The 27,285-nt window shown below is 33.3% G+C and overlaps 3 protein-coding genes across 3 annotated transcripts; all 3 read right to left on the bottom strand.

Moving 5' to 3' along the window:
• Positions 1–7,038: 7,038 nt before the first annotated feature.
• ZR3 (Zim17-type zinc finger protein) lies at positions 7,039–9,330 on the bottom strand. Its single transcript, XM_068634366.2, has 2 exons — positions 9,202–9,330; positions 7,039–7,764 (listed from the first exon to the last, which is right to left on the bottom strand). The coding sequence occupies exons 1-2, from the start codon at positions 9,287–9,289 to the stop codon at positions 7,268–7,270; spliced, it is 585 nt and encodes a 194-aa protein (XP_068490467.1). The 5' UTR covers positions 9,290–9,330; the 3' UTR covers positions 7,039–7,267.
• An 834-nt stretch (positions 9,331–10,164) lies between these two features.
• On the bottom strand, positions 10,165–12,074 carry LOC137827980 (lysM domain receptor-like kinase 3). Its single transcript, XM_068634365.2, has one exon. It carries the CDS (start codon positions 11,619–11,621, stop codon positions 10,353–10,355), a length of 1,269 nt encoding a protein of 422 aa, XP_068490466.1. The 5' UTR covers positions 11,622–12,074; the 3' UTR covers positions 10,165–10,352.
• A 1,394-nt stretch (positions 12,075–13,468) lies between these two features.
• Positions 13,469–26,137, bottom strand: ELF6 (Zinc finger (C2H2 type) family protein / transcription factor jumonji (jmj) family protein). Its single transcript, XM_068634128.2, has 7 exons — positions 24,548–26,137; positions 23,167–23,245; positions 22,954–23,021; positions 19,656–19,806; positions 18,327–18,865; positions 17,518–17,709; positions 13,469–16,370 (listed from the first exon to the last, which is right to left on the bottom strand). The coding sequence occupies exons 1-7, from the start codon at positions 25,704–25,706 to the stop codon at positions 14,008–14,010; spliced, it is 4,551 nt and encodes a 1,516-aa protein (XP_068490229.2). The 5' UTR covers positions 25,707–26,137; the 3' UTR covers positions 13,469–14,007.
• Positions 26,138–27,285: the final 1,148 nt, after the last annotated feature.

The following is a 27,285-nucleotide window of genomic DNA, read 5'->3' as shown; positions in this document are numbered from 1 at the left end:
AGTGGGAAGACCTATTGTAAACAAGTTTGTTACTTGAAACCCATTGTTCAATTTATTTTTAATGAAGTGTATTTTATATGTTTGTTTATAATGTTAAACTAGGTTCTCAGCAATGTTAATAGTTGACTTATTATCAATAAAGAATCATAAACTCTTCACGTATCACTTTAAAAAAATTTAAAATAATCCTCCACTCTAACAATCCACACATCTCATGAACTATAGCTTTAAAATTCAGTCTTATAGACCTTGCAAAAACATTTTTTTTTTTTTTACTTTTTCAAGTGACCAAATTTCCACCTAAAACACATGAGGTGGATTTTCCAATTGTGGTAGACCTAGCATATAATTTGCATTCGGATACACTTTAGTTCTTAATTTTTCATTCCTCGTGAACAATAATCCCCTTTCTGGACTTGTCTTCATATATTAAAGGATTTTGTTCACAACTTGTAAATGTATTTCTCTTATATCATGCATGAACTGATTAACTACACTCACAAGTTTGGTGCAAACTAAGTAAAAGAGTTTTTTCACAAGTCTTTGATACTATTTTTATTCATAGTATTACCGCTTTCGTCATTTCCAATTCTATGATTTTGTTCTATTGGAACTTTGGTTGTCTTACAATCAATCTTACATATTTCTTTAAGAAGATCAATAACATACTTCTTTGGAAGATAAATATGACTTTTTTTTGAGTAAGTCGTTTTTATCGCATGGAAATCATAACTTAGTGAGTCTACAAAACCAAGCATGGGTTGACTGTTTGAATCCGTACAAGACTTTCTTACCTGCACATTTTATTCCCTTCTTTAAAAGACCTAAAACCCGAAGGAATTTGTATGTAGACTTGTTCCTCTATATGTCCATGCAGGAAAGCATTTTTCACATAAAATTGTTGTAATTCCCAACCAAAATAGGCTGCCAATGAGAGAATGATTATAATAGTATTCATCTTTGTCATTGGAGCTAATGTTTCTTCATAATCAATACCATAACTCTAAGTATATCCTTTAGCAATTAACCTTTCTTTGTAGCGGTCTAATATGCCATCATTTTTATACTTTACATTATAAACCATATGCATGCTATTGCCTTTTTATCTAGTGGCATGCCAACAATTTTCCATGTTTGGTTCCTTTCTAAGGAACTCGTCTTTTCCTTTGTGGCTTGAACACAATTTTTATCCTTTAGTGTGTGTTTGGATTGGGGAGTGGATGTGTGAGGATTTGAAAGAGTGGATATGTGAGGATGTGAGAAGAAAATGCGAAGAAAGTGAGGTTGTTTGGATTGGGGTATGTTAGAGTGAATGTCTGAGGAAAGTTTATATGATGGTTGTGAGGAAATTTTATTTATTTTTAATTGTTAAATGTTACTTTACAAATTTATCCCTGTCTATTAAATTTTCTTAATAATGAAATGAGTTATTTTTGTTTAGAAATAAACAACTTTCACATATTTCGTAGATTTAAAAATTAAAATTAGAAAATAAATATATATTAAATATAAATATATAATTTAAAAATTATAATTAGAAAAAACATGTATTCAACAAATTAAATAAAAATAAAACTTCAAATAATTTCTTAAAATATTAAACATGCATTATAAAATTAGAAAGTAAATCAAAAAATAAATCAGATATTATATAAATAAAAGATAATATTTTTTATTATTAAAAGTCATATAGTAATAAAAAATAAAAAAAAAATACTAAAAAAAATATAACATAATTAACAATAAAAAATAATTTCATAAAAAACTATTATCAAATAAATTACAAACTTGTAAACATAATAATTATAAAAAATTATATTAATATAAACGCAACAACAAACTAAATAAAAAGAGAACTTTAAATAATTTCTTAAAATATTAAATATATACTATAAAATTAGAAAAAAAATCACATCTTATATAAATAAATAAAAATATTGTTTTTTAATATTAAAAACCCTTGTAGATGAATGAGGATAAATTCGTAAATAGCACATGTTGATGTGGTTTTCCCTCTACATCTCTTCATTTTGAGGGGAGAGGATATTTACTGTTCATAGGTATATCCTCTCATTTTCTTCCCTGCAAAACCTTGGATCCAAACCATTGATATCCTCTCACTTCTTTCCTTGTGAACAGTACATCCATGAAAGCAAACAGAGCCTTAATGATTTCTGAACTGATGTAGGGATTTTAAATGCATCATTCCTGCTACACAAAAAAGTGTTTAGTGGGTACAAAATAAGAAATAGGATAATTGGTACAAGATCAAGTTCCTTTTCTCAAAGCAATGGGCAAGTTACCCCTGACTCAATGAATTTTCTAAATATTGAAGGGAATTATAAGAAGGAGCATTTACCCCTGACTCAAACTATTAAAGTTCTTCTTGGATCAGGTTAGGTTACTTTTGTCTCTTATGGTATTGTATATGGAAGAAATCTCTAGACAACTAATTTCTAGAGTTGATCTTGACTTGGGGAACCCTTGTTAGGAGCAGCTTCAGAGACATTCATACGAGTTGTGTCAAGAAAAGTATTAAAAGTAGAGGCATCCATATGAGATTTGTCAGAAAAGGTATTAAAAGTATTGATATTAATATTAGTATGAGATGGTTATAGTAGGAAAGGGACAAAAGATGACCTTAAGAGACTCAAAAGACTTTGTTTTGAAAAAACACCCCTTGAAGTTGAGGTCGCATGTAAAAGGATTTAGTTTCATAAAAAATGACACTCATGGAGGTAAAAAGCGTTTGACTCGGAGGATAGTAACAGCAATATCAATTTTTATTATATGCATAACCAAAGAATATGCATTTAATAGTTCTAGGATTTAAATTTCCACGAAACTAGCTACGAATATGGACAAACACAATACATCCAAACACCTAACTATGAAGATTAGAAAGAAAAGGAATGGTTGGAAAGAAGGAAGACATGGAATGAATGGGACTCTAACCATCTAGAACCCAAGAGGGTAATCGATTAATGAGATAGGTAGAGGTAAGGACAACCTTGCCTCAATAAAATTTACAGACATACATCTGAAAAAGAAGTGTCTATGTTACCTTAAGAAGAGATCATTTTTTTCTTTCAACAATGTCCTTTTGTTGTGGTGTATCAACACATCTGAATTCATGAACACAATCATTTTTGTAAAGGAATTTGGACAAATAATGATTTACATAATTCCTTCCATTATTAGAACACAATCGTTTAATTGACTTCCCAAATTGTGTTTTTATCATATGGAAGAATTTAACAAAGAAGATAAAAACTTCATATTGTTCTTTCATCAGAAAAATCGTTGTAACACAAGTACAATCATCCATAAAAGTGACAAACCATTTAACACCAGATATACTAGATTTTAATGCAGGCCCCCAAATGTGAGAATGAACAAAATCTAAAGGATAAGCACTATTTTCATTATTAAGAAGAAATGTGGCACGATGATGTTTTACAAGTTGACATATATCACATTTAATTGACTCAACAAAAGGAAAGGAACATAAACTTTAGAATAAAAACATATGAATGTCCTAGATGTCGATGGAGAAGCCAAATTTGATAGGACATATTAGTAGTGCAAGACTATATACCCGAGGTAATTGTTTGACTATTGATACTATTTTTAGTTTCCAAGTTGTTAAAACAATACAACCCTCCTTGTTTCTTAATAGTTCCAATCGTCCTCCTTTAGTGAGATATTAAAAAAACAATAAATGGAAAAGAAGGTTATAAAACAATTTAGTTCATGAGTAAGTTTTTAACCAAAATAAGATTATTAAAAAATTTGGAACATAAAGGACATCTTTAAGGGTGAGAGGTAACATAAGAGAAATATTACAACGTCCAGTTGTTGGAATAAGAGTCCAATTGACAACAATAATGTGATTACCAAGAAGAGAAACATATGATGTTAAAAAAGATTAATGAAGGGTCATATGGCCAGTCACACCACAATCAGGTATAAATTGGAGTTCTTACCAGTCATGTCAAAGAGCAAGTAACAGAAGGTGACTTACTGATCCACTCAATGAGAGATTTTAGATGTTTAATTTCAGCACGTAATGCAGACATTCTATCTTTACTGGAAGAGGATGAAGGAAGATCAATATTTCTTAGTAGAGTTGTCATGCTAAGATAAATAATAAGGATTCCTTAGTCCCCTTTTAAGTAAAATGAAACAATAAAATAAAAGTTTCAATGAAAGACTTTAGGAATGACTTTGACAACGACAACTCCAATGACAACTACCAGTTGAGTGCACTTTAGACAACCCTCAAATAAAATGGATGCACTTCAAACAACCCTAGAAAAAACTATAGTTAAGACCGACAAAAACAAATGTAGACATAAGGTCCCTAAAATCATAAGCTCAAACACTAACTTGAAAACCAACTTAAAAGAAATAATCTCAATAAAAAAAGATTTTTACTCTATTGAATTAATTAAAACAATACATCAACTTCTACCTATAGAGAACTTTGATCCTAAAGTAATTATTACAAAAGAAATCTCTATAATTTCTTACAACTTATAGTATATTTAATATTCTAGTAGCAAAAAAGCTTCTGATAGTACATTTAATATCTATTTACAACATGTTTTTTTTAATGAAAATAGGATTATTAATGTTTACACGTTATTGAGAATAATGATGATTATTACTTATAAACTATATATTAAATTTATTAAGAGTGGTATATTGAAATTAATTTAATTTTCAACAAAAGAGTTCAAAATTTTTCAAAAATGAAACTCATACTTTTCATTTAAGTTCTATATTACAATAAATAAAATAAAATACTTCAAAAAATATAATCAAAATTTTAAAAATAATGAAGTAATAAGATTAAAAAGTATGCTGATATTTATTAATTTTTCTTAAAAATAAACTTTTCATAAATTGATTAATTACACTAGAAAATATTCTGTAACTTGTTTGAACAAGTGATAAACAAATTAAGGAATTTGGATCTTTATATTAATTTTTTTAATATATCAAAATTAGAATCAATGTAATTTGAAGCATTAAGAAAGAGAAATCAGCAGAAAATATAGATTTAAAAATTAAAATTATCAACATTCATTGGCTTGAGTTACAAGCAACTTGTTTTTTCTTAAAATTAATTATTGAATTCACTAATCAATTTAAAATCCTCTCTGATTTTAAAAATGATGTCTAATCATGGACAAATTATTAATTTATGAAATGTTTTGTATTGTGGTTTGAGACAGTGAAATATTTCTAAACAGCAAATTAGTATTATCACTACTATTATGTTACATTTTTGTATATAATGATATTTTATAGAACTAACTTTATTTTAATAAAAGCTAATAAATATTTTCTATATATTCACACGTTAATTTTTTATTAAAAATATAAAGTATTCAAATTTAAGCTGATATATAATTTCAGGTTAATTATAAATTTGTGTGAAGTGATTTCATTATCAACTTTGTGAAGTTGCTAATGTTTGTGTTATAGATTATTTTGTAATCAATTTTAGGTTCCAACGATTTTGATAGAAGTTGATCTCAAAATCTCATTGAAGATTAAATATAAAATAGAGAAATTTAATTAATATCTCCTTCACATTCAAGATAGTTTCAATGTAAAACTAAAACGTTATTGATATTTAATAGTGAATAAAGACTAAAGATGAGACCAGATACAAGAGAAAGGGGATGATAGAGCATAAAAGGAGAAGTACGAGGTTAGAAAAGGAAAGAAAGAAGATTCGACTAGAAATCGCTGTGTTTCTGACTTAAACTAAATGCTCTAGTTGATATTCATCCTTCTTGTCTAGAATATTTTAGTGCTCACCATGAGGTAGATAAATCAATTATGTGTAATTTTTAGAAATGCAAGTCATAAGAAGAATGATGACACAAGAAGAAATAGAGACGATATCTAAAATTTTGGACATGAAATGTCGCAAATTTCGTGTTTAAGTGTAACCTTATCGCATTCGTGAAGTAATCAAAAGTGGAGCATATCGTTTGAAAACATTGAATTCTTATAACAAGAATGGGGAATGTGACTAATCTTCAGGTTTATTTTAGTTGATCATGTACTCTTTTTTACTTATGAGTTTTTATATTGTTGATTTTTCCTATGAATTTTTTAATAAGAATAATTATTATATTGTTCAATAAAGAAAATAAAAACCATTACCAAGTTTTCACTTGGATGGTGCCAAGTCCAATACTCGACCCAATCAAATAAAAACCATTTAAAGTCAATAACTTCGATGGTGTCAAACCCAATACACATATGATATGTATATTTTCATGAATTTTAAAACTTTATTTTATCTATATAATATTGATCCAAGGATCTTTGTGCTTTTATCCCCATTTATTTGTCAAAAATATTTCACATAAAAAAGTGTTGCATATCCACTTATCTTTGAGAATACTAATCCAAACACGAGATTGAGAATCTAAAAATACTAGGTATGATATGAGTTTCTCATTATTTGTAAGTGACAAATAAAAAAACTTATCATTCATTTCTACATTACCTATCAAAACTTATCATTCATTTCTATGTTACCTATCACATTATTTCTCTTTATCTCTCATTGATTCACAAATTTAATTTACTGGTGTACAAAACTCATCATGTCTCAAATTCATTTGCTGTTACTAAAACTCTTAGAATTCAATAACTTACTTTATTTGAGTTAGATGAGTGTTACATATTACCCTATACTAAGGTAAAATCTCACCAACTAACTAACAATGATTTGTAGTTATTATTAAAATTGTTGACAAAGATCTAATATCACCAAGAAGTAAGAGATAAAGTCAAATTATACTACACAAGACAGGGTTAATCTCACCTTACAAACTGGTCGGATTCAATGTTGAATTAAGTTTAAACTTCTTTATTAAATGTTGTCAAGTTTGCCATGTGATTAGGTATAAACTTCCTTATTAAATGATGTCAAGTTTGCTATGTGATCTTTTGTCATCCATCGGTACCAAATGCCCCAAAGTTAAGACTTTACCATCACCTCCTCCAAGCTTAATTTAGAACACACTTTCTATTTGAAAGAACAAAATCATGAGTCTATTCTATATGAAATGAGATCTCTAAAATTTTGTAATTTTCAATAAATTTTGACAGAAGTATATTTTGTTCAAAAGAGTGTCTTACTAGCATTGCTCCAATCAACTATCGTTACGCTGCCTTGCACTTCCAAACTTTCAGTGACACCCTATTGCAGAAGACATACTACGTGAAATTGTACCTTTCAAGGTTTTCTTCCAGCTAAATCTTCCAATGTAAGATTCAGTGTGTCAATTGAACCTCTTTTCACTTCTTCTCCACGAGTAGCCAAGAAGTCCTCAACGCTTCCTGGTTCGCCAAACCACCCAAGGTGATCTGCAATGAGGTGAAGATTATTACACCCCCCACATCTTGCCACCACTACACCTTTCTCGTATGACTCACGACAAACCGTCTTAATGGATCTCGTTTCACAGACCTTGCAGGTGAAAATCATTGCCAGATCATGCCTTGAAGATGTCTTCAAACTTGACTTGGCAGAAAACTGTACAGAGGAGGTATCATTAACACTAACGGATGTAGCAAGATTATCTGGGTTTGGACTTAGTTTTAAGGTGTCAGCTTCACTATTTTCTACATCTTCACGAACAGGTTTGATTGGATTTGTATTTGTAGCGATCCCCCTTTGATGAAATCCAAATCTATTTAATATTGCGCAGGTATTAGAATACCAAGAACATTCTGCCAATAAACAACATTCACATTAATACAAAAAACTTTATGTTCACACACAAGGGAATGCACAAAAAGAAAGATCTTCATCTTTTACAGCACAAACTTATGCTATTAACTGAATGATTAAACATATTCATATTCTGCCACAAAATGGATAAAGTGGAAGACACCAGATAAAGATTAATTAGAGCAAGTCCAAATCAAATTAACAATATCTACTGTTTCCGGTTATTCAGAAAACACTGTTTTGCATTATAGGAGATGCAAGAGTTAAAATCTGTTTATATACAATAAATCTTCATTGCATATTCCATTCCTTTGAACTAAATCCATCAAAGAAGCAGAGAGCTAATTCAAGGATCGTGTATTAACTTAAAAACAAATAAATAAACAACCTATATAAAAAAAAATTACAGGTATCAACACCAACCTATTTGCTATTCAACATCTGGTGCTTCAATTCCCATATTAACACTTCTTGTTAAAAATGATTGCCCAATGCACACCCTATTTGAAATGCAATTTGCTGGGCAATTCAATGTCTCTTTAAGCAATTAAGAGACTGATTTGGTGTGTGTTAATTTGTTCAAAGGACTAATTATTAATAGAGAATGAGCGCTAGAGCCACAACCACTTGAGCCAAATATTAAAAAATAAGTTTTTTCAAAAAACTATTATCCATCAATGTCATCTTTCTCTTTTGACACCGGAGTGACACATTCATTTTAGGGATTAAGCAAATATTTGTGCTGCTGTAAAAGTCTTTTATTGCTATTAAGCTATTCTCCTGACCATCCTAACTGCTTAATTAGTGCTAACAGACTTTTATTAAGATTCATGTAAAACAAAAACAAAATGAAAAAGATATTTCAATACACCCAAAAGTGTTAAGGTATGAAAAATAAAAACAGAATCATCATGGTATCAACCTAAAGCTGTCAAGAATCCCTCAAAACAACCAAAGAGTCTGGTTGGTTCAGTTAGTTGAATAACGTGTGTGAATTGATATAAACTCTAGGTATCCATGTTCAGTTCCTATAAATAAATAAAAAAACATAATTGCCCTTTTCAGAGCTAGCTATGAGAAGCTCTACGAATAAAACAATTGCCAAAAGAAATTAACAATGAAAGGAAAAAAGCAAACATACAATAAACTCAGAAATTCAAATTTGAGAAGTTTGGAAAATCCATCCTAAAGACAATTCAGCAAACTAGAAACCAGAAACAAGTAGCTGCTAGCATTTGTAGTCAATAAAATTCAGTTCCTAAAAAATATAAACGAGGATTTGTTAAAAATTTCAAAAACAGGGTTTAATTGAAGATTAAAAAAAGGGTAGTTTGTGGAAGAAGCTTAGTATTGAGTTGAAAGGATCTAAAAAAGGCACAGATAGAGAGAGAAAACTATGGAGATGAATCGGCAAAATAAAGAAGTTGGAGACATGCCTTGAATAACGGGGTGATGGGTTTGTCTTGTGAAGATTGAGATGAATCGCCTCTGCAACATCCTTGCCGCCATAGCTCCCACGGCCATGGGTAACGCTCAAACCTTTTACCTTCTGAGTTTTTGGGCTCTTCTTCTTTTCTAGGGTGTTTCTTAATGCACCCCTACGTGTTTATTCCTACACCTATACATTCATGTGAATTTACAAAATTAACCTGGACGTTTTCAAAACTTCCAAAGTCACTGCATACCACTCCTTTTTATTCATTACATTTTCACGGGTACCGTTGAAAGCAAGCAACGAAAATGCAAATCAGAATACATTCTGACTTTTCTATGATATCTTATGTTTGGCTGTTTCTTCCTGCAATTCCATATATTCTTCTCACACCTCCATACATTTTTATATTTTCAAAAATACCCTTCTGTAATATTTCGAATTAAAGTATTTTTTCAAAATGGTGTTCAAATCTATTGGAATGAGTGTTCAAATCTATTGAAATGACACAAGAAAGTTAAAAGAGTATTTTGGGGATGGGTGAAGAACCTATGGAGGTGCAGGAACAGTCCTTGTCTTTTGAGCTTTGGGTTTTCTTATAGGCCTTTGCTATTACACTCCCCTACTTGTTGAGTTCACTCTCCCCTATCTTCTTCTGTGCGTCAAATTACCTTACTAACCTTGATTTTGTTTTTCAAACTGTCATGATCATGAACTCCACGTGAAAACTCTTTATTTTTTAGGTTTGACATTTCTTCACATTCATCTTCCCAATAATAACTGATAACTCATATTGACTGAACTTGATGACGAAATCCCCACATCAAAAGCATAAAAAGAATGCAGTCCAACACTTGCCTTTTATACGTTGATGTTTATCTAAATAAACGTGGGCCATCTTGTAATATTCATCAAATTCAAATTCTACACAACACAAAGCAAGGAATCCTTCTATTCATACCCAAAATTGATAAGCAAAGAATCCTTCTAGTTTTGATTGCAACATATTACAAAATCCGTAATCATATACATGTTGAATTATACTTCCATCTGTTTCCAGAGTCAGTTTTACAATTTTTTTTTACAATAAAAAATTATGGAGTGGAAAAAATGAAAATAAAAAGAAAAGAAAAATCCCTCAAATCCCAAAAACCGTCACCGTGGGGCTAATGAGACCGATAAGTCAATATCGGTTCCCATTTTCTGATCCCATTCCTTCGATTCTAAATACAACTTTGACACCTCAATCGATACGCGACCCATGTCGGGTCTCTCATTCGGGTCATTCCCAACACAGTCTAATCCGACCCGAATCATCCTCTCAGCCACATTCACCGGAAACGAATCCCTCAACCTCTTATCCATCCACTTCCTCACACCGCCATATTCCCCCGCCGCCACTCTTGCCGTATCCACCACGCTCGTCCTCTTATAACTGCCGCCGTCGTTGAATTCGAATTTCACCGCCTCTTCCCCGCACAGCAGCTCCAAAACCACCACGCCGAACGCGTACACGTCGCTCTTCTTCGTCGCTACGCCGCTGACCTGAAACTCCGGCGCCATGTACCCTCTCGTCCCCTCGATCCTCACCCTCCGTCCACCGGATTCTTCCCCGGCCCCATCGACTGCCTCGCCGCAGAGATCCGACGAGCCGAAGTGGCAAATTTTCGCGCGCAAATTATCCTCCGTGATAACAATGCTGGAGCTCTTGATGTGATTATGAACGAAACCAGAACTAGATCCCGAACCGGAATCGGAACCAGAGAAATTGTGGATGTAATCGAGGCCGTGGGCGACGTCGGAGGCGATCTGCATCCTCGAGGTCCACGTGACAAGATCGGTGAAGCTGGGATTCCGGCGGTTACGGAGGCAGTCGGCGATGCTGGCGCCGGGAACAAATTCGTAGACGAGGAAGATGACGGCGCCGGAGACGGAGGCACCGAGGAGTTTGACGAGGCTGCTGTGGTGGCTCCGGCAGATCATGGCGAGGCGGCGGCTGAGCTCCGGGAGGTCCATTTGTTGGCGGAAGTTGCGGCGAGAAACAACAACATCTCGGTGGCGGATTAGGCAGCGCCAGGAGGAGGAAGAGAGGCGTGGGGCGGAGAAGTTGGCGGTGGCGGCGGAGATCTCGGAGAAGTGGTATATGTTAGGGCTTTCAGGGAGCGTATCTTTGAGGCTTGAGAGAGAGGCGCGGCTTGAGATGGAAGAGGCTTTTGACCAGTCGTTGTTGTTTTCGAATACGTAGCTTCTTGATTCTGTGATGGGGACGTCGCTGGTTGAGGTTTCGTAGTTGGAAGATGACGATGTTAGGGTTCGCTTTGGGTGAGGACAAGGGGAATTGTTCATGTTTCTATTGGAGTTGGTGTTGCTGCTTCGTCTGCTTCCTGGTTGTACAGCATCGGTGCTCTTTCTGGATTTGCACATCGAACGGAGAGATTCTGCCTGTGGTTAATATGCGCCGGGAAACACCCTCATTGCATGGCTTAGCTTTGATGATGGTGATGGTGTTGGAGTTGGTGAGAAGAACAAATACGCAGTCTAGAAGTCTAGTAATCTGTTCCAATTCCAACACTTCTGTCTGTTCCCTTGGATGTTGTGTTCGTCATTGGGCGGCGCCTTTATTCTGTTTGCCTGATGTTTTGATGAGGTGTAGAATGACTTCAATGGCGCCTCACACGTGCCTCCCATTTTTCCCTTCAGTTCAACGATTTTAAGACCACGACTTAACCAACAAGAACAAAAATGAAGGCATAGAGGAAAGACAAGAAACAAACTCTTGAAAATAATTTTGTACTTGAAGTTGTTGACCAAAAATTATTTCATTTTTTTAAATTTAAATAAGAAAAATTAACTTGGGTTACACTTAACCTATATTCAAAAAATTGCAGTAAATTTTTTATCATTACAAATGAAAAAGTACATATTTAAAAGAATTGAAATATGTTTGGCCAGAGTGTGTTTTTGTAATGTTGTGCTTTCACATACAACTTACTCATTTCATATATATATTCAGTTATTTTAAAAAGATATATTTAAAATATTAAAATGTAACCTATAGGTTAAGAATAAATTAGTACTTAAGTATAATGATATAAACATTTTTATAGTGTTGTACTCAGAATTTGACACTTATTTCTTATATTCAAACCCAAAAGTGATGTGTGTGAAAAATAATAATACATTAGAGAACAGTTGGCAATCTAATTAATTCAAACCAAATTATGGTCCAAACCAAGAATATTTAAAACATTAAAATTATAAAACTAAACTGGTTTATATTTTACAAACAGTTCAACTAAACTATTATCCGTTTTGAGGCAATGAAAACTTAGTGTTATGTGGTTGGTTCTCGTTCAAATTTGTGTCATTCAAAATTAACGAACAAACTTTTGATTCTTACATCTTGTACGCATGAAATCACTCTACCAACCAAAAGCTAAAATAACTTTTTGAATATATTTAAAATAAATCCAAAACTAAAAAACTGTTTTCTTCCCAGAAACTAGTTTCATCAAAACCAAGCTAATTTAAGAAGAGAAAAGTAAGGTTTTTAATTTCAAAATCCAATATTAATTAGTTAATTATCGTCCGCAAATTTTGTGAGCAGAATTTACGTTAATATTCATAATTTAAATAACAAATTATTGCAGAAAACCAATTCAAAGACGTGTTTCACTTTAACGATACTGTAAAACAATTCGGAAGTTGCATATTGCTACACTCATGCAGCCAGAAAAAATCAATCAGAAATTTTCCATTTAACCATTAAAGGTTGAATGGGATAAAAGTCTAAAAACAAGTCATCTGCTGAAGAATCAATACTCCAACTTATTTTTCTGAAAAATCTGACAAAAGGATAAAAAAGAATTCAGGAATTGTAGCTAAGCAATTTACATATATACAGTGGAGAGCAAATAACTAAGCTATCGTTAAACTACAAAGCTACCATTAAAGAAGTAAAGCAAGCTAAAAGATAATATTCATTGATGACCATGATTAAAGAGGAATACGCACATATTCTAAAGTACGCCAATGACTAAATAATGAGGCTACTACAAGTGTCATTACCTCGTTTTAGAAATTTAAAATTAATAGAAAATAATATTATAACATTTTACTACATCCTATAGAATCCCTTAACCACTTAATTTTCTTTCTTTTGGGTCGGTCATCCTATCATATACCTATGAGAGTTTATTATACTAAAAGGAAAAATTTTGAAAGAAAAAAAAAACTACCTTCAAAAAGCAGAAATCAAACCAGTAAGAATATGCAGTGTCAACTTAGTGTTTTACCACTGAATTTACTAGCCAGGAGGAAAGTACATAAAATCATTTGAGAGCACACATCTTGGTTCTTACTCTCAGATTTCTTGTCCCCCTTAATAACAAATGATGTTAATGCAAAGTAATATACATCCATAATGAACAACTATATATCCAGAAAGATCAAGGACCTATCAAATCCTTCAACAGAACCGTGAGTACAGGAATCAACAAAAGTAAGCTATCAGAGGCATGACCAACCAACATGATGCAGCTTCCTTAAGGAGGGTTTTTCCCTCCTTTAGAGGCTGCTGCTAGACCTGAATTCTAGTTATAGAGAAAGATCAAAACTCTCTGGAGTACCAACTCTAACTGCCTTCAAATGAATTGGATATTGAGCACCTACAAAACAACCATTCTATCCTAACTTTACAACTAACCAGAATGCTTATGTATGGTCAGACACGACTCTATGCCTCGCTTCTTACCAATCTAACTGCAAATATGCACATGTTTGCAAGAAGAAAAAGTACACATGAATATTATCAAGCAGGAGGTTTCACATGGTGTCCCGTTTTCCGTCTGTGTCTGCTAAAGTCTGATACAAACCTGAAGGAAAGGCCGCACCCCTCCACCTTGCAGTGATAAGGCTTCTCCCCAGTATGTACGCGTATGTGCTCTGTCCTTGCCCAAGCCCACTTGAACGACATGGAACAACCTTTCCATGGGCACTTAAGGGGCCTCTCATCATCATGGACACGCTGGTGAAGTAAAGCATATTTGTGGGAACTGAACTTCTTACCACACCCTTCATACGGGCAAAGGTTTCGTTTATGCAACAGTAACTCTGCCTTGGTCTTGAAACTCATTCTGCAACCATCGAGGTCGCACTTGTGGGACTTTTTAACACCATCTTTTTTATTTTTGCAAGGAACCAAAACTTCAGAAGATCTCCTTGCCCGTTTAGCCACCTGATTTTCCTTGTCAACTTGGTTGATTTCTACTCTACTTTTTCCAGCGGCAATCTTCCCAGCTCTTGGCCTCAACCCCTCGCATGGACTTCTAATAAAGTTGTCAGAATTAGATTCGTTCCTCCTCGTTCGTTCCACTTTCCTCTTTTTTTTCTTCCCAGCATATAATCTGGGAACTTCTGTAGCCAACTCACAGCTTTCCAGCCCTCTTTTATCTTGGGACAAATCAGCTTTGATTTCATTTATGTTATCTGCAACATAAATCTCTTTCCCAATTTTTGAGCCTTCCTGCATTGATAGAGAAGAGTCCTTTATGGATGCATTAACTGACTGGATTTCCATTTTTTTTTCTTTATCTGGAATAAATTGAATACAGGAGTCTTTGTTAGTACAGGTTTCCACTGAAACTTCAGAACATCCTAACTCTATTGAAGTTACGCTTTTATTTTCAACTTTTGCAGCATAACTAGAAACAGGTTCCTCGTTAATTTTGTTCATATTTTCAATCCCACACTGCACAGACGATGGACACCGTTGTTTTGCTGAAACATGAGTAGACTGACTTATTTCCCTTTTGCTATTTTTTCCACCCTGAGTTACCTGTTGCATCTCACCATCCAAGATTCCGTTATTATGCAGGTCTGCAGAAGCATAAAACTCCCTTCCAACTTCACAAACTTCATTTGGAGTATGTTCACTAATTGGCCCGCCATCAATTCGAGGTTCCTTGTCTGTTTCACATATAGAATCAATTTCTTCTTCAGTTGTCCTTTCTAGGAAAATTGGATTCCCAACTCTTTCAGAGATATAATTATTATTTGGACTTTCAACATTTCCATCCATAGATGCAAGTGTAGATTGATTTACCATTGAAGCAGTTGATAAAGCAGCTTCCTCCTTGTTGCTTTTGTAGGTAGACTGATATTCTTGATGCCCTTCATCATCCAATATTAACCTATTACAGTTGCTATCAATCATAACTGCTTCTTCAATTTCAGTCTTTCTAATCATTTCAATATTTCCATCTGTTGCATTTGAAAATGCACTAGAACTTTTCTTGTCCTGACAATCTTGGCTCTCCTTGCTACATATTTCTGAGACACTGGTATTGCAGTGCATCTTAGAGTGACTGAGTGTTAAATCATTATTTCTGTCTACATGTGATTCTTGCATGGTTTGATTCTCAATCTCGGCTCCAACTTCTTCAATCATTAAAATATGACCAGGAATGGAATTTGAAGGTTGTGACTTAGCAGCATTCATTTTCGTGCTAATTGGTATTTCAGCAATCTGGATTTCAGGATGCATTGCAGACATTTCAGTAGAAGCAGAAGCACATGGCAATGCACACTCGGTACTTAAATTCTCAGCTTCAAGAGTTTTAGAAACACAATTATTATGATCCGCACTTAAGGTAGCTGACACATTTTTTGACTTCTCTTGGAATTCACATACCATGTTTGCTACAGGGAAACTCCTTTGCTTTGACTTGAACTTCCTTCTTGAATACTGAATTAGCTTCTTTTCAGCAATGGAGTCATTTATTCTTCCACCCAACCGATCATCCTTTTTTCTCTCAATGCTGTAAGAGGATTTAGTCTGAGCTAAATGACTCGACCTTTTTGACCGAGACCTCCGAGACAGCCAATTCAAAGCTAAAACATTTGAAGCAGGACAATTATCATAAAACAATGTCTCCAGTGTCCAAGGAACTTGTTTAGATGGAGCATTATTTCTTGCATGGACCCAATTCCGTAGGTTAATGCCTAGTGTTGATGTCCAGTCTTCACATTGATCAAGCTCTTCACCATCAACCGCCAGATCTATCAGGGTCAAATTTTCTGGGGATGCGGTATCTAATGCAATCTCATTATAATTAAAAGCACCATGTATCTCTTCCGCAACTTCCTTGGCATGTGCCTTTATTTTCTGATAGTCTACAGAAATGCAGAAAAGTATAAGAAAATAAATATATTAAATAATTGAAAGACTCATCTATGCATGCCATGCTTCTTGAGTTATAAGATAAAACTTTCATTCTTTAACTGATAACAAATTGATGTAAACTGAATTCCAACATAAATTATACATTGATCAACAACTGACTTGTGCACACAGATTTCATATCTATCTGGCCCTGTGGTGTGCATATGGTTTATACAAGGAGTGGAGAAGAGAAACACGAGAATGAACAATCTGAAATTGATTCAATGTTGATAACATGTGATAGTGGTAGCATTATATCTTATTTATACTTTTTTATCAGAAAGAATAGAATCTTATTTATACCAAAAAAGGTCATTTAGACTTTTAGTCCTAATAAAATAAGGACACAACAACAGAAGCCTCAATCCCTCTATATGAGTCAGCTACATAGACCACAGGACACTATTCTCTAAGTTGAAGACTAAATCTTCATCACTATAAGACCCCTCTTAATAACTTCGTTCAATGTCTTTCTCATAGTAGTCAATGGCTTATAGCGACATTGTGCAATTACTCCCAAAAACATTATTCTGGAACATTGAGATTGGTGGAGCAATTAGAAGTGAAACACAAACAAAAGAGTGAAAGTGTGACCAAATTTTTTTATTGCCAACAAAACAGTGAGAGCTGACAAATGAAAAACAGAATACACCAAACAAAAGAGTTTCAAAGTTTAGGACTTTGAGGACTAATTTGGGGGTTAATGTGTGTTTGGGGCTTAGGTGGGGAAAGAAGGAAACGAGAAAAGTGAGACTAACTAGATATTAATTTGATGTGATACAAAAAACAAACATTAGGCTTCATTTATGCTATCAAACCAAAATCATATCCTAATTAAATAAGAAAACATATATGAAATGTGGAAACCACTTCTAAGATATCATCCAAGATGTAAGGGATTCCAAGATACTTCAACAAACCCTATTTAGCTGAAACTGATCAGATTGTTATATACGAAGAGCCACAAGATTTCCTTACTATATTGAAGTTGAAAGGTGCAGAAAACAGAAAATCATACATCTCTTGCAATTGGACATTTGATTTTACCCAACTTTTACAGAATGATAATGCAGGTAGATTTGTAATCTGCAAACTAACCTGAATGACAAATTATAAGCACATTGGCTCCACCTTTGCTCTGCAACATCTCTACTATTTGAACAGCATGCCCCAGGCAGAAAATCCGAGGCCTGAAAAATTTACTGGAGGTGTCCCAACATTTACTACACTTATTTAATGAGTGATCTGGCATCTCCTTTATTGATGAAAGTTCAGAAACTGAAAGATCCCCTGTAGAACAGATCATACAGTAACTCATTTCAGCATTAAGTGTCATCTGAATGGCAAAGTAAAGGATACTTCAAAAGATTCAACTTCAACAGTCCAATATGTTTTGGTCATCATGTAAGCTTCCGTAATATCATAAAAAAGGAAAACGCACACAGAACGATACATAGTTGATATAATCATGAGATAAGGAGTATGCCAAATTTCCAGTAAATGTTGCAGAGGATAAAATAATATTTTGGTAATGTAATTTGGTATTTTGGGTCATTATTACATAGAGGAATCAATTCAATATGTACAACTTATAGCTACGTATTAAATGCCACTTAAAATAAGTGCAGCAATGATAGTAATAAGGTTTCTAGCAGGATGAGATCCACAACACAACTGATTTCCTTGTAATATTTGTATTCTATCTGATCCAGGAATTTAGAAGATTTTTGGAGACCAGAATCATAATAACTCTAGAAGTTACAACTTTCGACCTTGCCCACATCCATAGTGGTTGACAAGTTCAGCTTTACTACATTATAATGCACAAATGAAGAAGCATAAAGACCACCACGTGAAAATGAGATAAAAATAAATATATACAGTATGACAAAGCATGAAGGTATTACTTGATATGGAACTATGAAGACCAGTAGTAGAGTCCGGAGAGGAAACTTGAATTAGATGATTATCAGGAAGAAGTTCCATTGTCAATTTCTCAGTTGGTTGTATCACAGCCATAAATGGAAAACCAAGGATTCCACAACCGACACAAGCCAATGCTCCGGAATCAGTTTGGAAGTGATAGGGAAGATCATCACCACCAATATCTATATTAGTCAAACAATCCAAATACAAACTCATCTCATCATCAAGCAGATAATGACTATTCTTTTCAGCAGAGCTAATATTTGATATGTTGGCCAAAGAGGTTCCAGTTGTACAAGTTAAATCGGGCAACTGAAAATCTTTGCTGGAATCTGGCAGCAAATCAGCATTCCATAAAACAGCTCTTTTAGCAGCTTCCTTTCCAAGAAGAATGGATAGCAGCTTGTTTTCCTGTAGCATGTCTTCAATGAAAGCCTGTTTTACTGAAAACTCCCTTTCTTCTTTCTGACGGTCTCTCAAACGAGAGCTACGCACACCAGGTAATAGTGTTCTTGGAACTCTATCAAATCAAACATATCATCATGAAGAATAAAAATTATGTAATTCAATTGAAACCTAGATACAAGCCAAACACATCTGAATGTTAAAACAATTTTTCTGATAGAAAAACAAGAATTGCAGACAGATCTATACGAACATCTAGACCTATACAATCTAAAAGCCAACAGAAATATTCCACTTCAAGATCAAATAGAACCAATATTTTAAACTTTAAATCTAAAATATCTCAGTTGTGTTTTATATTGTACAGATCAGAAATAAGTGATTTTGATATAAAATAATGGAGTAAATATATTTTAGAGATTTTAAGGAAAAAAAAAAGCATAAGCTAATTTATGTTTGCTTACAATAATAAAAAATCACTTTAAAAAACCGCTAAATTTATGAGAAGCTATTCAAAATAGCTCGATTTTAATTAGATTTTAGACATTTTTCAACTTTTGATTATTTTGAAAAGTTGAAAAAACAAGAGCATTAAAAACTAAAAGAAGATAGCATTGTTATAAAAAATGTTATTTTTGTACAAGAAAATCTGTAACAAACATATCCATTTTGAAACTTGAATACAATGGGTAATTGCAAAGGACTTGTAATATTACTATCCATTGATGCCATTAAACAACTGGAGTACTTATTAAAAATCACTAATGGCAATCACAAATAATTAAGAATGATTGTCACCGGGTTTTATTGGTAAAAAAATAAGAGCTAATTATTTATTGAAATGATAATATAATCTCTAAAGGGCAATATCTATGTATACAGGCAGTGGTGGAAGATGCACTTACCTTGAAATAAAAGACATGGTCAGTAAGTAAAGTAGTTGCTGATGGGAAAGCATGGGAAGATAGTTCATTGCAGCTCTGCGCACTGCAGCTTCCTTGGCTACGCTAAGCCATTGTGGAGTTCCAAAGTTAGCAGCTTCCCCACAGTTAAAACCTTGATTTCACCAAATTGAATACAAAATGAGAATTATGTTGACTATTGAAGAGAATGAGAATTATCTTGACTTTACAATTGAAGAGAGACCTAACAGGACACTATAGGGTGGATAAAAAAAGTGCTTCTAAAGTCCCGTGGAAAGATAAGAGGTTTCTCTTTAACTATAGATGCCATGATTAAAATTTAAAACTAACCACTATTTGGTTCCAATGGTTCCTTGTAAAAAGTTCAAAGTTGAAAAGGAACGGGACAAAAACAAATCCACCAGAAAATTATAAAGACTAGAGAGAAACAGACCAATCAAACTATTAGAGAAACACAACCAAACTATCTTTACACAATGAATAAGCCATCAACCACCTGAATGCTCAACCTTGAGCACAATTTTATTTTTTTTCATTATCCTTTTATGTCACTCTCCCCATATATCTTACATCAGTTTCTTAAGTTTATGCCGTGATATTAAATTCTTAAAAGAACTACATTAATTTTGTTGAAAATGCTACACCAACTAGATATATGACCAAATTATAATATATAAGTCGGTACAAATATCACCCTACAAACCGCTTTTGTGAAGTCAAGTTAGGCTTAAAATCTTTTTTCTAAGATGGTACCAAAACTTATCCTAACTATATTTGTCACTCACTATTGAAATACTCATAAATATTTGCTTCCACACTTAAAATGTCTCATCCTCAGCTCAGTATAAGGAGGTGTGTTAAAGTTCTCACATTAACTAGATATATAAGCAAATTATGTTATATAAGTGGGTGCAAATCTCATCTTGTAAAGTTAGACTTAAAGCTGACTTTCTAAGAAATTTTATACATTAGAAGTCCAGTTATAAAAAGGTAGCACTGATTAGCCAAAGAGTGGGATATCCAAAAGATGCAATAGAGTAACATGTTTTATTGTTGGTCATATAATATTGGGTTGGGTGACTTTTTGAGAACATATTAATTTTTTTGTATCATCCCATATCTTGTCATATTATATTCTATTTTTTAAGAAATGTTATATCCCTATATTGTACCTTTGTCATACTAGATACTTATGCATAAAAGCAGACGTAGAGGATGTCTGACATGTTTCCCTTATCCCTATAGCACATAATAGTTTAAGCAAAGAAATTTTTATTTCATTCTTCACTAAAAAAAAGGTTCAGGTTATAATATATTTCGTTAGGCATCCCAAGGCAAAGGTGTATTTTAGAAAGAAAAGAGGAGATAGCAGGAGATTTTATTTAACTCCACATAGGCAGGATAATGATGCAATATCTGGTGACTACCTGCTGCAAACATGGCAGCAAGGAGCCTAGGAGCATGGAAATGGAAGGAAGGATTCAGCCGGAATTGGAAAGAAAACGAAAGAGGTAGAACAGAAGTGATCACAGCAGATTAGGAGGGAGAGACCAGGAACTCTCAAAACATCACTGAAATAAGTTTTCTTGTTACATTTTGAGAGAACAGTAACTACATCCCTTCTCCTGCGTTACTATATCAGTGTCATCAGAGGGGATTCTGTAAGTATAAACCAATAAAACAGTGCATCCTGTTTCGATTTCATTAATTGGTATGACAGAATTAAAAGGTATGAGGCTTTAGTTGCATATTAGAAGAACAGAGACGTTATATTTGTTTTTGGGCTGTCTCATCACAATAACCAGCTTTTGTGGCTTGGTTCTCACAAGGGTTATATCATAAAAACTCCAAGCTTAGTGGAGAGAAATTTGAATAGTTTGTAAGTAAACTTGAACCTCCAAATGCCATCACCAACACACCACAACGACAACAACCAATAGGCTAAATGAATTTGTCAATGACTGAATGCCATTTGACTTTATCAAAAACCAAACTTTTTAGTAAAACTGTATAGAGAAAGGTCTCTTCTAATGGTTTCTCCTAATTACTCCTTATGACTTCCTACACTCCTTTTAATTAAAGTATATTTGATTCTTTTCTCTCTCACTGTAACCTATGTTGATCTTACTTTTCCCATGACTAAACCACCTTTATTTGTTTAAATCATCTTCTCAATGGTTACAAATCCACTTTAATCCCAAAAATACCCATTCTTAATCTAACCTTTACTTGTATTTTTCTCATCTCAGCTACACTTACCATTTGCTCAAGTTGGCACCTTGCAGCACACATTATTCTCTACCACAACTTAACGTCACAAAACCAGCTTGTGAGGTGAGGTATGCACTCATACACTATAATATGGTCATATATTTAGTCGATGCGGGATATCTAACATACTCCCTAATGTCGAAGACCGGATATCTCGAGCGTAGAAATAGAGGAAGGTTCGATAACAGGTGTCACAATAGACCTAACAAATCTTGTTGAGATAGACTTCAATAGACTTTGATACTATCTTAAAAAGTGGACTTTAAGCGTAACTCAAATTAACAAACTTGGTTTATAAGATGAGATTTACACCCTACTTATATTATAATTTAATCATATCGCTAATCAATGTGTAATCTTCAAGACATCCCCTCACACTGAGAATATTGAGCATGGGAATAGTAGGGACCTAATAATGAGTGACATGATAGACCCAACAAATCTCACAAGGATAGGCAGTAATAAGCTTTGATATCATATCAGAAAGTGGATTTTAAGTCTTACTCAACCTCACAAAACCAACTTGTAAGATAACGTTTGCACTCACTAATTTACCATAATTTGATCATATCTCTAGTAGATGTGGGATCTCCAAGAGACTACATAATTGTTCGGTAGAACAATGTTTGATAGGCCCTTTATCAATTCACAATTCACAAGTTATGCCTAAACTATTCACAATTCCTCCCACCCACATGGTATACTGATAATGCCAAAAAAAATATTGGGTTCACACTAACACAGTTTAAACTGTATCTTTTCATAATGCATGGCTAAAATATTTTCCCTCATGTTTAAAAACAAAAATGGCCTTTATTCTTCTTATCAAACATTATAGAGTATATATTGATATTCTAAAGGAAATCAATTAAACTGTGGTCTTCAATATGCAAGTTATTTCTTCATTGCAGAAAGACCACTACAGTCAATCCATCAGTCATAAGCTAAAAGTCTACAACACTAGTTTTCTGTAAAAATCAGGAATGTACAAAAGCTTCAAAGCATTTACCATGGCTGAATCCTACATGATAAGCTCTTGGAAAAGTCACAACAAATTCGCCAGGGTTCTGTGTTAACCTAGAACGAAAAGCCAGTGCATTAGTAAGTTTGAAGTTCAATAAAGAGAACTACATATTTTAAATGATAATAATTTTTAAGCACACAAGTTAACATCACGGATATTCTCAAAATGAAAGAATGTCAAATATGTTAAGCAACTGACCTGCAACAAGGAATTCCAGATGCAACAATTACCTCAGGTGACAAAAGAGTTGTTTTTTCACCCAAAAGTTTCAATGCGGCTGGCAAGAAAAGCAAATGTACTTGAGTCACAAATTCAGTGTAGATGCTATAGCATTCAACTACCTCAAGAATAAAATGGATCTACTAAAAGAAAAAATAAATGAGATGAACAGGTTTGAATTCAAAGAAAAAAAATCTCATTTTCAGAAGATTGTATAGGAACCATAAAACAACTTTTATTTTTTTTATTTCTTTTCTGTTTTCACATTTTCTTACATAAACTAGAAAAAACAGCAAACGAAGTGAAAACAGAAAACATTTTCTCAAAACCAAACAACCCCTAATATGCAATATCGATTAACAAATTTGGTTTTGCCCATGTCCATCTTTGACACAAGTGTTGATACTTTACTTCTACAGAGTTAAGTTAGACTGTTAAGAGGCATGCACACAGACAGAGTCCTTAGCTATTCTCTGTACATATATTTACCTTACAAAGTACGTGCTTATGTAATTTTTAAGTCATAAACTTCTATTGAAGATTTTCTATATTGCCACAACAGTGTCAAGTTGTGTCCTGTGTACACTGCAATTTGATATGCCTTGAAAATTACTTTTTTTTTGTATAGTTGAAATCAGAATAGAACAAAAGTCAGAATAAGGAAAAGATATTAAATAATTAGAGTATTAAGGCCTTCTCCATCCATAAAATTTTAAAAATTGAAAGAACTGATAGAAAACAAAGAAAAACTTATTAAAGCATTTACAGAATTGCATTGCGCGAGCCACTAAGAGAAATTACCACACTTTTTATTGAGGAAAATAGAAATGCCAAAAAGATTAGCTATATCAAGAGAAGAAAACTACCTTTGTGTTAGCTACTTTATCATCCTTGTTATAAGAGGAATAGTCATAGAGGCGGATATTAAAAAGGCAGACATGTATGCAAACACCACACACATTTACTGGCAAGGCAAGGTAGCAATACTCCTAACACACTTTTTTATTGATTGAAATTTGTTGGACAATCACAAAATGTGTGGGTTCCACACCTTATTTTAGTGAAACCTAATTATGATTTTGTAAATTTCAATAGATTTTAAAAATTAAGAGTGTGATAGAAAGGTTGTTTTAGAGAGTTGTTAGCTCTCCTCATAATAGCAAATATAAGTAAAACTGACACTATAAATCACTACATATTTTTCTCAATGTATCATGCCAAAGCCAGAGATCGAGCATAATCAAGTTTTTCCTTCCATTTGTATGCACAGAATCATTTTAATAAAAACATGGAAATATGTCAATTCAACCTTTGGTGCCAAATTTTCTGTAAACAGATAATAGTCAAAGCACTCACATACCTAAGTGATCAATATCACCACCATAACCCTCAGTACGGATGACTTCCTCAAAAGCAAAGGCATAATCTCCAGGAACAGCATACCAAGTCTTTGATGAGCCAGTGTGAAGAAAATTCAAGCTGTGAAGCTCATGATCCTCTACATGCCAAGCAAACCAACTGAACAGCATACCAATGTACACCATAGGTGAAGTGACACCAGGAATATCATCCGGCATAAAACGTGTAAGTGAGCCAGATGATCGTGCAATAACTTGCAGGTTCCAAGGACTGTTCGAAAGCTTCCAACCAGCAGTGCCTTGCATATCATTGCCGGTATCTGTACTCTTTTCCTTAAAAGATTGTGAATCTTCATTCGATGAAAATGTTGACCCAGTAGCAACTGATTTGGTCATCCGTAAACATGTGTCAGCATCACTTAGGACAGAAGCACCCTTAGTTTCATCAGTTTGGCTATCTCTTCCGCAACCCATTACAGTTTGTTTACAATCAGAGCTATCTAGCCTACTCTTATAATAAGTCCTTTTTCTTAGCCTTCTATGACTATAATGAAATTGACCCTTTGACTCTTCAAAAGCAGACCCAGGCACGTCATTGGCATACTCCACATATATTGGCTTTTCTAAAGTTGCCTTCCAAAACATAGACTCTATAACCAGCGGAGAAACATCCTTCACCGACCCTAGCAAGCTTCTTGCAAAGGACTTCGATTTAGACTCAAACTGTTCCAGAGTATAAACCTCCCCACTTTGCCATACTTGCTTATGAACACCTGACAGAGGATTCTGAACCGTTCCTTTGGCTTTTTTCACACTCTGACTCTGCCCTAGTTCTTGATGCCTTGTAGTAAACACGGCTCGAGACACCCCATCATTACTACCATCCCCAGAACTGGTTTTTAATGAATTACAAACACCTAGTGAACTGTTATCTGTACCCAAATCCGGGCACTTCAAGAGTGACCTATTCAAATTAGAAAAAACATATTTTTTTGAGGGTTTGGGCAATGGTGGGATAATCTTACAAATCCCGAAGCCGGAAGCTTCCTTCTCAATCTTTGAAATGTAAGCAATTGGGTCAGCAAATTCAGTGTCGGTAGGGCGAAATTCCGGGGCCAGTGGCAACCCTTTCAGCCAATTGGGAATTTCAACACTACCCATTACATGAAAAATAAAAAAAATAAAAAATAAAGAACAAAAACGAAAATTGAAGATTTGTAACAGCAATGCAAGTTGGAGCAGGAGGCTAGCTCTATTCAATCACGTGCAACACTAGAGTCCATTGAGATTCTCAAAAACCCTAAAGTGGGTAAGAGATTTGGTGAAATATTTCATAAATTTGAAGCAATTGGGAAAACTATAAGGTCGTGGGTTGAGCAAAATAGCGAAATGCGAAGTAAAAGCTGAAGGAGGAAGTGAATTGCAGAACCTGTAACTGCAAAGCACTGTGCATGATTTGGCCTTCAAAGTTCAAACCCACCGTATGAATTTTTTAGACATAAAGAGAACGGTGGTTTTTGATTATGTGCTGAGTGACATTTTTCAATCGGCTTATGTTAGTCATCTCCTGCTTCACTCAGCTAATTTGCACCGCAGGAACTCGACAACCATCAAATGTCTTGTATTTTTAAACCATTACAAAATGCTAATATTAATTACTTATTACTATAAATAATAGTTTTTTATTGTTCTATCTTGTAAATATATAAATTAAATATTTATGTTTATATAAAAAAAAAATATTTTTAATATATAAACTATATCTTAGAGTTATAATGAATAGCTTAAATTACAATATTAGATTACTTTTATCGATTGACATTTCGAAGAAAATATATTAAAATTTAATAGAGATAAAAATAAAATATATGAAATAATTTATTTTTGTAAAAGTATATTGAAACAAAATATGAGAGACCAACACGTGATTAGTTTAAGTGATAACACTTGATTCTCTAAACAAGTGATCAAAAGTGTTGACTCTTGATCTTATGCTAAACTTGAAAAATTATGATTAAATATTTTCTCAATTTTTAAACTATTTAACGATTTTTAATTGAAATGATAAAGTATTTTATTTGATTGTTTGCCAACTTCTTTCATAAACTTTTATTCACCAAATGAATATAATTTTTATAATATTAAAATTAATATCACTTTGTAATAAATAAAATAAATCAACCTTAATTGTTTTTAAATTTAAAATGATTCCATTCAGTATATAAGAGCTCGCATGAGAAGGATTTAGCTGAACTGATTAAGATTAAGTAGGATGATTTAATTATTATAAATTTATTAACATATTTTTAATTTTTACATATAATTAAAAAAAAAAATCGCATGAGCTGTTAATGAAACACTATTATCTAAACTTAATATTGTTATGTTTGCAAGACCGTTCTTTATGAACATTGCAAAAGGAAGGAAATTAAATATCTTTCATTTTTATGCCTTTGGATGTAAATATTTTATTGTAAACAACGAGAAGGAATACTTTGGCAAATTTAATACTACATCAATATTCTTAAATAAGTATTAGTAAAGTCTCTAAGATTTTCTTAGAACTATAACTTTTTTTAATTTTGGTTATATATTGAAATACTAACATCTAACCGATTTCTTAATATCCACGTATAAATTTCAACTTTTCATAATAATAATGTTTGGTTGAATTTTATCAATATATTATAGTTAGTCATTTTTTAAATGTTGATATGGTGTTATAATTCGTTGTATCGAA

The sequence above is a fragment of the Phaseolus vulgaris genome, chromosome 7, assembly GCF_051622355.1.
Source record: "Phaseolus vulgaris cultivar YP4 chromosome 7, ASM5162235v1, whole genome shotgun sequence".
Classification (NCBI taxonomy): domain Eukaryota; kingdom Viridiplantae; phylum Streptophyta; class Magnoliopsida; order Fabales; family Fabaceae; genus Phaseolus; species Phaseolus vulgaris.
Note: the sequence above shows the minus strand (reverse complement) of the source record. Positions and strands in the feature narration are given on the sequence as shown.

What these genes read in the sequence shown, in the direction of transcription:
- ELF6 (XM_068634128.2), bottom strand. Translation starts at nt 25,706, where the DNA reads ATGGGTAGTGTTGAAATTCCCAATTGGCTGAAAGGGTTGCCACTGGCC. An exon ending in TCATGTAGGATTCAGCCATG is followed by an intron (nt 19,807 to 22,953) that starts GTAAATGCTTTG and finishes GGTGAAATCAAG; the next exon opens with GTTTTAACTGTGGGGAAGCT. An exon ending in GCTTATAATTTGTCATTCAG is followed by an intron (nt 16,371 to 17,517) that starts GTTAGTTTGCAG and finishes GCATTTCTGTAG; the next exon opens with ACTATCAGAAAATAAAGGCA.
- ZR3 (XM_068634366.2), bottom strand. Translation starts at nt 9,289, where the DNA reads ATGGCCGTGGGAGCTATGGCGGCAAGGATGTTGCAGAGGCGATTCATC. An exon ending in CCATCACCCCGTTATTCAAG is followed by an intron (nt 7,765 to 9,201) that starts GCATGTCTCCAA and finishes GTTTATTGGCAG; the next exon opens with AATGTTCTTGGTATTCTAAT.
- LOC137827980 (XM_068634365.2), bottom strand. Translation starts at nt 11,621, where the DNA reads ATGTGCAAATCCAGAAAGAGCACCGATGCTGTACAACCAGGAAGCAGA.